The 14,099-nt window shown below is 46.5% G+C and overlaps 2 protein-coding genes across 5 annotated transcripts; one reads left to right on the forward strand and one right to left on the reverse strand.

Moving 5' to 3' along the window:
• Nucleotides 1-2,321: 2,321 nt before the first annotated feature.
• On the reverse strand, nucleotides 2,322-7,709 carry LOC117407694 (zinc finger protein 658B-like). Of its 3 annotated transcripts, XR_009320357.1 has the most exons (3): nucleotides 6,746-7,707; nucleotides 4,155-5,610; nucleotides 2,322-2,456 (listed from the first exon to the last, which is right to left on the reverse strand). XR_009320357.1 is itself a non-coding variant. In XM_059018018.1 (2 exons), the coding sequence occupies exons 1-2, from the start codon at nucleotides 7,179-7,181 to the stop codon at nucleotides 4,511-4,513; spliced, it is 1,530 nt and encodes a 509-aa protein (XP_058874001.1). In that variant the 5' UTR covers nucleotides 7,182-7,709; the 3' UTR covers nucleotides 3,904-4,510. The 3 variants fall into 3 exon arrangements, 2 of the variants coding, with proteins under 2 accessions (XP_058874001.1, XP_058874000.1); XM_059018018.1 differs by lacking the exon at nucleotides 2,322-2,456 and having other exon boundaries at nucleotides 3,904-5,604; nucleotides 6,746-7,709; XM_059018017.1 differs by lacking the exon at nucleotides 2,322-2,456 and having other exon boundaries at nucleotides 3,904-5,610.
• Nucleotides 7,710-8,424: 715 nt separating this feature from the next.
• On the forward strand, nucleotides 8,425-13,191 carry LOC131724945 (zinc finger protein OZF-like). Of its 2 annotated transcripts, XM_059018081.1 has the most exons (3): nucleotides 8,425-8,609; nucleotides 10,020-10,506; nucleotides 11,555-13,191. In XM_059018081.1, exons 2-3 carry the CDS (start codon nucleotides 10,029-10,031, stop codon nucleotides 12,244-12,246), a joined length of 1,170 nt encoding a protein of 389 aa, XP_058874064.1. In that variant the 5' UTR covers nucleotides 8,425-8,609; nucleotides 10,020-10,028; the 3' UTR covers nucleotides 12,247-13,191. The 2 variants fall into 2 exon arrangements, with proteins under 2 accessions (XP_058874064.1, XP_058874063.1); XM_059018080.1 differs by lacking the exon at nucleotides 8,425-8,609 and having other exon boundaries at nucleotides 8,861-10,506.
• Nucleotides 13,192-14,099: the final 908 nt, after the last annotated feature.

The following is a 14,099-nucleotide window of genomic DNA, read 5'->3' on the forward strand; positions in this document are numbered from 1 at the left end:
CTACCCTAAACAACGTTACTAGTTTTGGTATCCCTTATGAAACGGCATTTCTAACTCCAAAATATTCTGTTTACATGTGCATTTCCAGACACACGCTCTCTTACATAAAGATGATGTCAAATTACAAAGTACATTCAAATTCATTTAGACATACTGCAGACTGAAAAGAGAAATGAGACTCAAATTAAGAGGACAGGTTACGATGTTTATTAATAAGAACATTAGAAAGTTTCCAAACGAGAGGAGCCCCCATTCAGCCCATCTTGCTCGTTTGGTTGTTAGTAGCTTATTGATCCCAGAATCTCATCAAGCAGCTTCTTGAAGGATCCCAGGGTGTCAGCTTCAACAACATTACTGGGGAGTTGGTTCCAGACCCTCACAATTATCTGTGTGAAAAAGTGCCTCCTATTTTCTGTTCTGAATGCCCCTTTATCTATTCTCCATTTGAGACCCCTGGTCCTTGTTTTTCAGGTTGATAAAGTCCCCTGGGTCAACATTGTCTATACCTTTCAGGATTTTGAATGCTTGAATCAGATCACCGCGTAGTCCTCTTTGTTCAAGACTGAATAGATTCAATTCTTTTAGCCTGTCTGCATACGACATGCCTTTTAAACCCGGGATAATTCTGGTTGCTCTTCTTTGCAATCTTTCTAGAGCAGCAATATCCTTTTTGTAACGAGGTGACCAGAACTGAACACAATATTCTAGGTGAGGTCTTACTAATGCATTGTAAAGTTTCAACATTACTTCCCTTGATTTAAATTCAACACTTCTCACAATATATCCGAGCATCTTGTTGGCCTTTTTTATAGCTTCCCCACATTGTCTAGATGAAGACATTTCTGAGTCAACATAAACTCCTAGGTCCTTTTCATAGATTCCTTCTTCAATTTCAGTATCTCCCATATGATATTTATAATGCAGATTTATATTGCCTGCATGGATCTCAAATAATAACACAAACATTATGAGCCACAAAAACTTAAACACATCTATCGAAATAACATTTTCAAATCATTGGTGCGATTTTTTTCAAAGGCAGCTATTAAAGCGAGGATAACCTCCCTCTGCTGAAGCACAGCTACTGGTAGAATTTAGATTAGACTGCCCATTTCTACAGCAAAAGTTTTCACATCACCTATAACACAAACATAATTTGTGAATATATCCATTATGTTTTTAAAAGCTTTTGTTTCTCAGGTGTTGATATGAAAGTCAAGGCGTAGGACAAGGATCAAAAACTGTCTCCACTAAACAGCCCTGAACTGTCCTATTGTCTCCTCAGTACATACCTCGTCTGAACTTTGTTTTCTGTGGCATATTTTAGCCTCGAGTTGGTTAGTAGACCTCTCCTTCCTCCACGATACACCTGGAGCCCTTCTCAGGTCTATATAAGAACATAAGAAAGTTTACAAACGAGAGGAGGCCCCGTTCGCCCCATCTTGCTCGTTTGGTTGTTAGTAGCTTATCCCAGAATCTCATCAAGCAGCTTCTTGAAGGATCCCAGGGTGTCAGCTTAAACAACATTACTGGGGAGTTGGTTCCAGACCCTCACAATTCTCTGTGTAAAAAAGTGCCTCCTATTTTCTCCTATTTTGCTATTGCCTGTGTGCAGTACCTTACACTTTTCTCTATTGAATGTCATTTGCCATGTGTCTGCCCGGTTCTGAATGCTGTCTAGATCATTTTGAATGACCTTTGCTGCTGCAACAGTGTTTGCCACTCCTCCTATTTTTGTGTCGTCTGCAAATTTAACAAGCTTGCTTACTATACCAGAATCTAAATCATTAATGTCGATTAGGAATAGCAGAGGACCTAATACTGATCCCTGTGGCACTCCACTGACGCTTCACCTTGACCGCGGGGCGTGTGAGTCTGGCTGTGCTGTTTGAGTCCAGCGGAATGTCTAAAGCTCCTCCCACACTGCCCGCAGCGGTACGGCTTCTCTCCAGTGTGAATCCGCTGGTGGATCCGCAGCCCGTCCACGCGGGTAAAGCTCCTCCCACACTCCCCGCAGTGGAACGGTCTCTCCCCAGTATGGATTCTCAGGTGGTCCTGCAGCGCCCCCTTCTGGCTGAACCTCTTCCCGCACTCCGCGCATGGATAAGGGGTCTTCCGCGCGTGAGTCCGTCTGTGTCTCTTCAGCGGTCCGAGCTCGACGAAACGCTTCCCGCAGTCCGGACACGGATGTGGGATTCGAATTCCGCTCCCAGAATGCTTTGCTTCTCTGTCGCGGGCAGGGGAATGCCTCACCCCTGGGCTGGCTTGAGCCACAGCGGAGCAGGTCAGTTCAAAGGCTTCCTCCAGGAGGTGGAGAGGTCCCGGTTCAGCGGGTTGGAGTTGGGGAGTCTCCTCTTCGATACAGACGGACTCCCCAGTCTCTTCTTTGACGCGCACGGCTCTCATCTCTACTGAAGCTGGTCCTGCGTCAAATTCAGCCCAGTCCGCCTCACTCCCTGCGTCAGAAAACAAAAGCAGAATAAATTTGAGGACGGTCTACAGCTCTGAGCACAGCGTTCGGATCGCCTGGAATTTTAGGACTGAGACAGGATTTAAAAATGAAAAAAACCACACCAACATAACTGAGATGTTTTACTTAACATCGAAGTATACAACAGGAGGATTTGGTGTTAGATTTTGAAGTTTTTCAAGTGACAAAGCAGTGTGGAATTGTTAACAAGGGAACATTATTCAGCAGCTTTCATTGGACTCTATGAAGCTGAGGGAGTTCATTCTATATAGAGGGGGTGGAATTCAATATGTTAACAAGGGAACATTATTCAGCAGCTTTCATTGGACTCTATGAAGCTGAGGGAGTTCATTCTATATAGAGGGGGTGCAATTCAATATGTTAACAAGGGAACATTATTCAGCAGCTTTCATTGGACTCTATGAAGCTGAGGGAGTTCATTCTATATAGAGGGGGTGGAATTCAATATGTTAACAAGGGAACATTATTCAGCAGCTTTCACTGGACTCTATGAAGCTGAGGGAGTTCATTCTATATAGAGGGGGTGGAATTCAATATGTTAACAAGGGAACATTATTCAGCAGCTTTCACTGGACTCTATGAAGCTGAGGGAGTTCATTCTATATAGAGGGGGTGGAATTCAATATGTTAACAAGGGAACATTATTCAGCAGCTTTCACTGGACTCTATGAAGCTGAGGGAGTTCATTCTATATAGAGGGGGTGGAATTCAATATGTTAACAAGGGAACATTATTCAGCAGCTTTCCTTGGACTCTATGAAGCTGAGGGAGTTCATTCTATATAGAGGGGGTGGAATTCAATATGTTAACAAGGGAACATTATTCAGCAGCTTTCATTGGACTCTGTGAAGCTGAGGGAGTTCATTCTATATAGAGGGGGTGGAATTCAATATGTTAACAAGGGAACATTATTCAGCAGCTTTCATTGGACTCTATGAAGCTGAGGGAGTTCATTGTATATAGAGGGGGTGGAATTCAATATGTTAACAAGGGAACATTATTCAGCAGCTTTCATTGGACTCTATGAAAACCGTCACACTGATCAACAGACATAGAATCATGTTCTTACCTGATCCGTGATCAGGTTTTAATTTTTTTTCAGTTGTTTAAATCTGTAACGGTTCAACAGCACAATCCAGAGATCAGCAGAATGACTTTACAAAAAAGCGAACGGGTCCACAGCATCACCGTCCCTGCCTTGTGTTTTGTCTCCATCCCCGATAGCACCCCTGTGGTTTGCCGCGTTCGTTTCTAATCTGTGATCCTCACAAGCGATCGCCACGTTTTTTAAAAGCCAACGCTAAAAGGGGACACTGGCTTCTGTGGGGGGGGGGGGGTGGGGGGTGGGGGGGGGTCTGTTGCGGATCAAAGCCATCAACCAAACCTGAGCTCCAGTCCCACTGTGACTCCCATGTGATGCAAAACGTCCTGCCACAGCTACACATATACATCAATCCAAATCTGTACAGAAGGGTTTAGCGATCTCTCACTCTGGAGCGAGCTGTGTTGGAGTTTGCCGACCACTAGATGGTGCTGTTGCTGCTTTATAGACCCCCTATCCCCCCTTTGTGTCATGTGACCAGGGCTGGCAAGCGGGGTACAGGAGACCGACTCCCCTGAGTGGTATGAGAAATCGTTCTCTAGTACGTTTGAGTATTTGTACCTGCGATTCCTGCCGAGGAGAATAAACACAGTCGACATGTTCAGGAGCTGTCCGTGCGACTTTTTAAAACCCACTGCTACTGAAATACAGCGCCTGGCTGTTCCCTTCTAGTTTTATGTTGATGTTTTTGTCTCCTTCATAAAAAAAACTGGAGTCGAGGCTTTTGGAAATCCAGCAAGAAGTCTCGCTGCGATGTTTTTGTTTTGGACCGTTTCTAAAAAAAAAAGGAGTTTACTGACAAAAAACGCTTGCTGTATCAAATTCCTGAAAGCCACGAATGACTTCACACACTTGCACTGACCACATTTCCTTAGAACACAAATCCCAAACTCTCATTGGCCGTTGTTTCCCGCTGTTTATAACCCGTAGTGAAGCGGCGTCTTCCAGTCTGTGAGGTCCGAGTGTGAATTCTCCCTGCTGTTTGCCGGCCCCTGGCAGCGATGCGTTTTGAGCTGCTGGGAGTACGTGAACCTGGCGCCGCACGCGTCGCAGCGGTAGGGCTTCTCTCCCGTGTGGATGCGCAGGTGAGTTTTAAAAGCAGACAGCTGATTGAAGCGTTTCCCGCAGGCGGCGCAGTGGTACGGCTTCTCTCCCGTGTGGATGCGCTGGTGGATCTTCCGGTGCTCCAGACGGCTGAACCGTTTCCCGCAGTCCTCGCAGTGGAACGGCTTCTCTCCCGTGTGGATTCTCCGGTGGTCTCGGAGGTGAGCCAGGCGACGGAACCTCTTCCCACAGTCGGGGCAGCGGTGCGGTTTCTCACCCGGAGCGATTCCCAAGACGGGAGGGCGGCTCGACGGTTCCGAATGCTCGTCGTGGACACGGGTGTTGTTATGGTCCGAGTCGGGGACTTCAGTGCAAGAGTATTCGAGTTCAGGGAGCTCCTCTTTAATGCGCACGGTTTCTATTTCAGCTCCATATTCATGGCGGTGGACAGTTTCTATTTCAGCTCCACGTCCACGGTTGTGGACAGCCTCTATTTCAGCTCCATATTGACGGCTGTGGACAGTTTCTATTTCAGCTCCACGTCCACGGTTGTGGACAGCCTCTATTTCAGCTCCATATTGACGGCTGTGGACAGTTTCTATTTCAGCTCCACATCCACGGTTGTGGACAGCCTCTATTTCAGCTCCATATTGACGGCTGTGGACAGTTTCTATTTCAGCTCCACATCCACGGTTGTGGACAGCCTCTATTTCAGCTCCATATTGACGGCTGTGGACAGTTTCTATTTCAGCTCCACGTCCACGGTTGTGGACAGCCTCTATTTCAGCTCCATATTCACGGCTGTGGACAGTTTCTATTTCAGCTCCACGTCCACGGCTGTGGACAGTCTCTATTGCATTCCCGTGCTCTTGGCTGTGGACAGACTCATTGGGTTCCTCTTTAACAGGCGCCAGCTCTGTCTCTGTCTCTGGTCTTGTCGTCTGATAGGCCAGTTTCCCCGCAGCACCTGTGTCTTGGGAAACAGAAGACAAGAAGGCGATTATCCACACTGCTGTTTCAGTCAGTACATATTCCAAAACCTCCCAATAGAAACGCTGTTCAGCGATGAAGGACGCTTGCAGTTCAGTCTTTTGGGACTTTGGCAATCGTTCCTAATTTGCACCACAGCCGTTTCAAACGCTGAAATGAAGCAGGAGGCCGGGGGGCGGGGCTCATATCTGAATATTCGGCACGGTTTGGCGTGCGGGAAGCCGTATCCATGCCAACCAGAAACGACAGGACCAAGAGCAATACGAATTCACAATATGGGTGCGCGAGAAAGTTCAGAGGGGAAGAAACGTCCCCACAACATCTTCACATAAAAAGGTGAGTTCTTCACTGTACAGTGCCCCCTTTTCCAGATTTTTTGGAAGCATTTATTTCAATGAAATGTGACAGTTCACTGTGTGTGTGTCTCTGTGCTTTACAATGCTTCCCTATGCTTTACCAGACCTCTCTGTGCTTTACAATGCTTCCCTATGCTTTACCAGACCTCTCTGTGCTTTACAATGCTTCCCTATGCTTTCCCACACCTCTCTGTGCTTTACAATGCTTCCCTATGCTTTACCAGACCTCTCTGTGCTTTACAATGCTTCCCTATGCTTTCCCACACCTCTCTGTGCTTTACAATGCTTCCCTATGCTTTACCAGACCTCTCTGTGCTTTACAATGCTTCCCTATGCTTTACCAGACCTCTCTGTGCTTTACAATGCTTCCCTATGCTTTACCAGACCTCTCTGTGCTTTACAATGCTTCCCTATGCTTTACCACACCTCTCTGTGCTTTACAATGCTTCCCTATGCTTTACCAGACCTCTCTGTGCTTTACAATGCTTCCCTATGCTTTACCAGACCTCTCTGTGCTTTACAATGCTTCCCTATGCTTTACCACAATAAATACTAGATCACATTTTGGGTTACTTGCAAGTTATTTTTAGTAACACGGATGAAAATGATTCCTATTGCACAGCAGTTTCACCCAGTCCAGGTTTTCCTCCGAGCTTGATTAGGACCAGCTGTGTCGGACTCATCGTAAAACCAGGAGCGGATCAAACTGCTACGCAAGCCGCTATTTTCTAACCTCATTAATGAAAAATACAAACAAATCACCTGTTATCGCTCTTTCTCCAATCTCGTCACAGTTAAGGTTTTCTTTGGTTTCGACTTCCTCGATTAAAACGGGTCTCTGCTCGGCTGCAAACGCACGGTCCTCGGCGACTCGCGGGTCGTTCAGCTGCTCCCTGAACCGGACGCACGTTCCGGTCCCGTCCTCGGTATAGTTCTGTACGGCACGACTGAAGCTGACGGCTGATGGCGGACTTCGGGCGGCGCTCATCATCAGGCACTCTCGCATCGCTCTCAGCTCCCGCTCCGACATTTCCAGCCTCAGCTTCAGCTTTTCGTTCTCTTTCTCTTTTTCGGCAAACCTGCCCCCCACGGTTTTTGTAATTTCCCACAAGACGGTGTCCACGGCAGCTTTGAGTGCGCGCTCGACAGTAGAGGCGAGCTCGTCGTGAAAGCACGACACGGACACGCTGACGTCCATCTTGTGTGTCGTGTCTCTTAAATAAATATGGATTTGTCAACAGCCCGGTGTGCTGTAATATTTTCTGAAGACGCTCGATCCGATTTCAACTGGCGTAGCAATTCTGTATTCGGATTTGTGCGTGTTAAATTACTAAAGCAGTCTTATGAACGATTGAGTTTCGTATCTCCACCGATTCATCATGTGAACGCAGAGACCCGACCTCCAAAAACTCCCACATAAATAACTATCTCTTATTAGGACGCTGCAAGTCGCATTCAACTCTGAGCAGATGACCGAGGTTGTGTTCACATTAACACGAACGTTTTCTCTCATTGATGCACACGAACACGTTCAAATTCTCAGCGTCTCCGGCTGTAATGCAACGCATCACAAAAAACACACATGAAACCCCCACCGGTGTCGTACGCGTGTCTGTGGGCTCTGTCCTCAGTGCGCATGTGCAGAACGCGTCCTCTCACGGGAACGAGCGTTTTTCTCTTTGCGCGTCCACGTCAAGCTCATTCTGCGTCGTGAACGCGCGGTTGGTGTCTGACTGTCTCGGTTTTTGTTTTTTTAAAATTTCTCTTGCAGAATTAAAAGAACACTTTTTGTATTTATGACGAATCTGACGACGTGTTCAGTTTTGTCTTACAATTAAGAACAAAGTATTTTTACACGGTACATTTTTTTTCACATCTTTGCAGTACAATAGATTAAACCCGTATTATTATTATTATTATTATTATTATTATTATTATTATTATTATTATTATTATTATTATAGCAGTGTGGAGTAGTGGTTAGGGCTCTGGACTCTTGACCGGAGGGTTGTGGGTTCAATCCCAGGTGGGGGACACTGCTGCTGTACCCTTGAGCAAGGTACTTTACCTAGATTGCTCCAGTAAAAACCCAACTGTATAAATGGGGAATTGTATGTAAAAATAATGTGATATCTTGTAACAATTGTAAGTCGCCCTGGATAAGGGCGTCTGCTAAGAAATAAATAATAATAAATAAATTGTGTGTTTCTGTTAGCACAGTGAGAATTGGGAAGGGGATTCTACGTCCTATAGTATATTTTGTGAATGCTCACTGTTACCTTTTTCCAATAGATTATTATTTATTTCTTAGCAGACGTCCTTTATCCAGGGCGACTTACAATTGTTACAAGATATCACATTATTTTTTTTAAATGTGTATTTCAAGCAGTGGGATTCTCCCCTCTTCATTGGCTGAACCAGCCCGGGCGAGGGTTCTGATTGGCTGGCCCCATCACCTGGCTGTGACGAATCCGGTTCAATTGATATTGGAAACGGAAGCTGCGTCCGGTTTTGTTTTGATTCGGCCCGAGTCGTTTTATTTTATTTAATTTTATTTTTTTCTTAGTCTTCTTTTGTGTTTTCTTCAACGAATATAAAATTTTTGAGCCGCAGGACAGCGCATAAGGTGAGACACTGACGCGCAGAACGAAACGACACAAAAACGCCTTTGAATTTGTGTCAACGTTTGTTAACATTATTAATTAAAAGATTAGGAATTGATTCACTCTAGACATTACGTTATAACATGAGAACAGTAACGCTTTTAATTGTAGCATACCGTTTTTTGGTCAGATTTAACATTCTGTAGTGTAGCTTTATTTTCGTGAAGACACGAGTGTTTATGCCTCGTAGAGACACACACACACACACCTGCCTAAAACGTACACCTTTTGACCTCTAATATTATTCAGGTATGGAAATAAAGACTCCTATTCCACAGCAGTGTGATCCAGTCCTGGTTTCACTGGGAGTTTAATAATCAGACACACCCTGAGCTTGTTAGCTAGACACACTGGGGGCTGATCAAGCTGGGAGCAGTAAAACCTGGACTGGATCACACTGCTGTGCGATAGGAGTACGTGCAGAATCAGTCCCCTCGAATTGTTTTTATAGTGCCCGTTTAGACTCCCACGCCACAGCAATATCTTCCAACAGCTCGGGAGGACTGAAGGTTCAGTGGGCGTCCTCCGATCCCCGTGCCAGTCGCTTCTCTTTACACCCAGGGGCTTGAGAGCAGGTCAGCGCGCTACTGACCCCTAGAGGTCAAAGGCCAGTCCCGCAGGTGTCCGATCTGAGCTCACCGGGGCGCCTGGCCAGCAGGGTGCGCTGTAGCTGCCTTGCGCTCCCCTCAGAAAGCAGTGAAAGGGCTGGAGCAGCAGTGTGGAGTAGTGGTTAGGGCTGTGGACTCTTGACCGGAGGGTCGTGGGTTCAATCCCAGGTGGGGGGACACTGCTGCTGTACCCTTGAGCAAGGTACTTTACCTAGATTGCTCCAGTAAAAAACCCAACTGTATAAATGGGTAATTGTATGTAAAAATAATGTGATATCTTGTAACAATTGTAAGTCGGCCTGGATAAGGGTGTCTGCTAAGAAATAAATAATAATATTTGTTTATTTAGCAGACGCCTTTATCCAAGGCGACTTACAGAGACTATGGTGTGTGAACTATGCATCAGCTGCAGAGTCACTTACAACTACATCTCACCCGAAAGACGGAGCACAAGGAGGTTAAGTGACTTGTTCAGGGTCACACAGTGAGTCAGTGGCTGAGGTGGGATTTGAACCGGGGACCTCCTGGTTACAAGCCCTTTTCTTTAACCACTGGACCGCACAGCCTCCTATGTCAGAAATAATCATTTACAAAATCAACGGCATAAAATAATTCAAGCAGAACAAACATTTCAAACAATTGTAATAGAAAATAAAACCACTTCTCACCAGCTGAGCTGCTCAAGGTGGGGGGGGGGGCCATGTTAAACACGTTTTCAGTTCAGTCGCTATGGAAACGCGTGTCGTGGTTGTGTTCCCTGCACAGGTGCTGGCGATGAGAAGGGTCCGGTCTGGCAGGACTGAGGGCAGCAAGGCTCCAATCAGGTGGGTTGTGCGTGAGGACATGACCATTCAGATCAAAGAGGAGGAGACTGAGCTGCAGTGTGACCAAGAGAGTCCCCAGGGCTCACAGCCGCCCCAGTTCCACACCCAAGATGGCGACTCACAGCCGCTCCAGCTCCACACCCAAGATGGCCGCTCACAGCCGCCCCAGCTCCACACCCAAGATGGCCGCTCACAGCCGCCTCAGCTCCACACCCAAGATGGTCACCCACAGCCAGCACCATTCCACACCCAAGATGGCCGTCCGCAGCCGGCACCATTCCACACCCAAGATGGCCGCTCACACCCAAGAGCATTCCACACCCAAGATGGCAGGCTTGACACGGCAGCCGGTCTCAAAGTAAATGAGATCACTGCAGGAGAATCCACTGACGAGGAAGAAAGAACACCATCCAGTATCACTGTGACCTGTAAGCAACACCTTATTATTATTATTATTATTATTATTATTATTATTATTATTATTATTATTATTATCAAACCATTTTAAAATCACTCCTTTGTTATAATGTTACAGAAACCCCTGCAAAGTTTATATGTTTATTCATATTTTTAAGAATACTGCATAACCACACACTTCAGAAACCAGCTGGGCAATGCGTTTATCATTTTTTTTTTACTGTGGAGCGTTTGCTAAGGAGAAAGCCCATTCCTGCCTTATTTCCCAGCGCATTGAAACAGGTTATATCATCACACACATTACACAGCAGGGCGCTTTTCCATTGGCTGCTCGCATCCCAGATGCGCTGGTTACACACAAGCACGTGTTGGGACAGCGTGTTTAACAGAGGCTGCACAAATCATAGACTTCATTGAAACTCACACTAGCCCTGCTGCTGCTGCTGCACCCAGTCCTGGGGTTCAGAGCTCTCCTCAATGAAGTCTAGTATTATTATTAATATTGAAATGATCAGGAGCCAGGAGTTTGAGCAGGGTTACAAACTCACACTAGCTCTGCTGCTGCTGCTGCTGCTGCACCCAGTCCTGGGGTTCAGAGCTCTCCTCAATGAAGTCTAGTATTATTATTATTAATATTGAAATGATCAGGAGCCAGGAGTTTGAGCAGGGTTACAAACTCACACTATCCCTGCTGCTGCTGCTGCTGCTGCACCCAGTCCTGGGGTTCAGAGCTCCCCTCAATGAAGTCTAGTATTATTATTATTAATATTGAAATGATCAGGAGCCAGGAGTTTGAGCAGGGTTACAAACTCACACTAGCCCTGCTGCTGCTGCTGCTGCACCCAGTCCTGGGGTTCAGAGCTCCCCTCAATGAAGTCTAGTATTATTAATATTGAAATGATCAGGAGCCAGGAGTTTGAGCAGGGTTAGAAACTCACACTAGCCCTGCTGCTGCTGCTGCACCCAGTCCTGGGGTTCCGAGCTCCCCTCAATGAAGTCTAGTATTATTAATATTATTATTGTTGTTGTTATTTCACAGTCTTGGTTTTATTCCTGCAGTGGATGAATCGGAGGCAGAGGAGCTGTGTTTCCCCTGCCCTCACTGCAAGATCTCCTTCACTGGGGCTCAGTACCTGAACAAGCACATCAAGAACAGCCACCGAGAGCACTTCACCCTGATCCTGCGCGCGCGCTCCCACAACGTGGAGACACGCCCCTCCTGCTCCAGCCCCGCCCCCTCCTCCTCCTCCCCTCCCCTCCACCGCTGCGGGGAGTGTGGCAAAACCTTCCACCACTCGGGGGATTTCAAACGCCACGTCCGGAGCCACACAGGAGAGGCTCCTTACCCCTGCCCCGACTGCGGCAAACGCTTCACCAACTCCGGCAACCTCAAGACCCACCGGCTGGTCCACACGGGAGAGACGCCCTTTCAGTGCCCGCAGTGCGGGAGGAGCTTTGGCCTCCTGGGGAACCTGAAGATCCACCAGCGCATCCACACGGGAGAGACGCCCTTCCAGTGCCCCCAGTGCGGGAGGAGCTTCAGGGAGTCCGGGAAGCTGGGCATCCACCTCCGGAGCCACTCCGGAGAGGCCCCCTACCGCTGCTCGGACTGCGGGAAGACCTTCTCTCTCCTGGGGAACCTGAAGATCCACCAGCGGCTCCACACCGGAGAGATGCCTTACCTGTGCGCAGCCTGTGGGAAGAGATTCACCTACTCCTACCAGCTGAGAACACACGCCTGCACGCTGTGAGATTCACTTCCTTACCAGCTTTCATTGGACTCTATGAAGCTGAGTGAGTTCATTCTATATAGAGGGGGTGGAATTCAATATGTTAACAAGGGAACATTATTCAGCAGCTTTCACTGGACTCTATGAAGCTGATGGAGTTCATTCTATATAGAGGGGGTGGAATTCAATATGTTAACAAGGGAACATTATTCAGCAGCTTTCATTGGACTCAATCAACCCCCTTATAAAAGTCCACCATGGTATTTCTGCAGTTTTCTCATTCTTTTTCCCATGGGTTTACTATACATTTACCACAGTCAACCTGGTTTATTAATAGTCTTCACCATACCTCTCTGTGCTTCACAACGCCTGTGCTTTATGATGCTTTATCGTGTTTAAGCTTTATTACACTGTGCTGTGCTTTTACTGTGGGACACGTTTATAAGGGACTCTGCACAAGAGTTGAATTCCATACATCTGGACCCTCGAAATTAAAACAGGGCCTCTCTCAACACAAGTGAAAAAAAAACTTCTAAAATAATTGAATCTGTTCAGTCTTGAACAAAGAAGACTACGCGGCGATCTGAGTCAAACATTCAAAATCCTAAAAGGTATTGACAATGTCAACCCAGGGGACTTTTTTGACCTGAAAAACAAGGACTAGGGGTCACAAATGGAGATTAGATAAAGGGGCATTCAGAACAGAAAATAGGAGGCACCTTTTTTACACAGAGAATTGTGAGGGTCTGAAACCAACTCCCCAGTAATGTTGTTGAAGCCGACACCCTGGGATCCTTCAAGAAGCTACTTGATGAGATTCTGGGATCAATAAGCTACTAACAACCAAACGAGCAAGATGGGCTGAAGATGTGGTCTGTAGAGAAATTCAGTAGCTGTTGAAATTTACAGCGAGGAGTTGAAGATGTTTTTATTTGTTAATCTCTTAATAAAATGATACACGCGTTGCCTCGTTTTTCCATTAGATTTGATTTAATGTTAAGTTGGGGGGGGCTGCCTAGTCATGTTGCTGATGCAGAATCACTGGGGTCCTTTTAAAGGGTAAATGGGGGGGGTTAGTAAAATAGAGCACAGTACGTCCCCCAAGTGCTGCTAAAATTTATTTTTCTTTGTTAACTTTCTGAAAAGTTTTTACACTAATAACTGTAAAGTGTGTTTCAAAGCTCTTTTCAAAATGGCCACTGGGTTTTGAGATCCGTCCTCTAATAATAATAATAATATCTGTTTTTATATAGCGCCTTTCGTAGAGGACCATCAGCACAAAGCGCTTTACAGAACTATATGCAGAGTCGCTTACAATAGGACGTTGGTTGAGCACAGCGAGGTGAAGCGACTTGCTCAGGGTCACACACAGTGAGTCAGTCAGTGGCAGAGGTGGGATTTGAACCCGTGACCTTCTGGTTACAAGCCCTGGACTTTAACCACAGGACCATACCGCCTCCTATAAATCAGGGGTGTCCAAACCCTGGTCCTGCAGGGTCCCCGTCCCTCCTGGTTTGTGCACCAACTGTTCCCTAAATTACTTAATTGGACCAATTTAGCTTCACGGCTCCGACTCTCTGGTTCTCTCTCCCAGCTTTGGTGCGTGACGCTCCCACCGTCGCTCACTTCAAATCAGCTCTCAAGACCCTCCTGTTCTCTCTTGCTTTCCATGCTCTTTAAGCCTGATATCTCCTGTTAGGACAGCACCAGGATTGGAGACCCCCTGTCCTAAGTCAGTGGTTCCATTCCAACTGAGCCCTCAAATTACTTGACTAGAGTGTGATTGAGAGACACGAATGACTTAACAGGGATCGACTGAAGTCGTAGAGGAGAATAGTCAGAAGCTCTAATTATGGTCTGTTAATATCACACTG

Source organism: Acipenser ruthenus, chromosome 58, assembly GCF_902713425.1.
Source record: "Acipenser ruthenus chromosome 58, fAciRut3.2 maternal haplotype, whole genome shotgun sequence".
Lineage (NCBI taxonomy): Eukaryota > Metazoa > Chordata > Actinopteri > Acipenseriformes > Acipenseridae > Acipenser > Acipenser ruthenus.

What these genes read in the sequence shown, in the direction of transcription:
- LOC131724945 (XM_059018080.1), top strand. Translation starts at nt 9,984, where the DNA reads ATGGAAACGCGTGTCGTGGTTGTGTTCCCTGCACAGGTGCTGGCGATG. An exon ending in ATCCAGTATCACTGTGACCT is followed by an intron (nt 10,507 to 11,554) that starts GTAAGCAACACC and finishes TTATTCCTGCAG; the next exon opens with TGGATGAATCGGAGGCAGAG.
- LOC117407694 (XM_059018017.1), bottom strand. Translation starts at nt 7,181, where the DNA reads ATGGACGTCAGCGTGTCCGTGTCGTGCTTTCACGACGAGCTCGCCTCT. An exon ending in TGGAGAAAGAGCGATAACAG is followed by an intron (nt 5,611 to 6,745) that starts GTGATTTGTTTG and finishes CTGTTTCCCAAG; the next exon opens with ACACAGGTGCTGCGGGGAAA.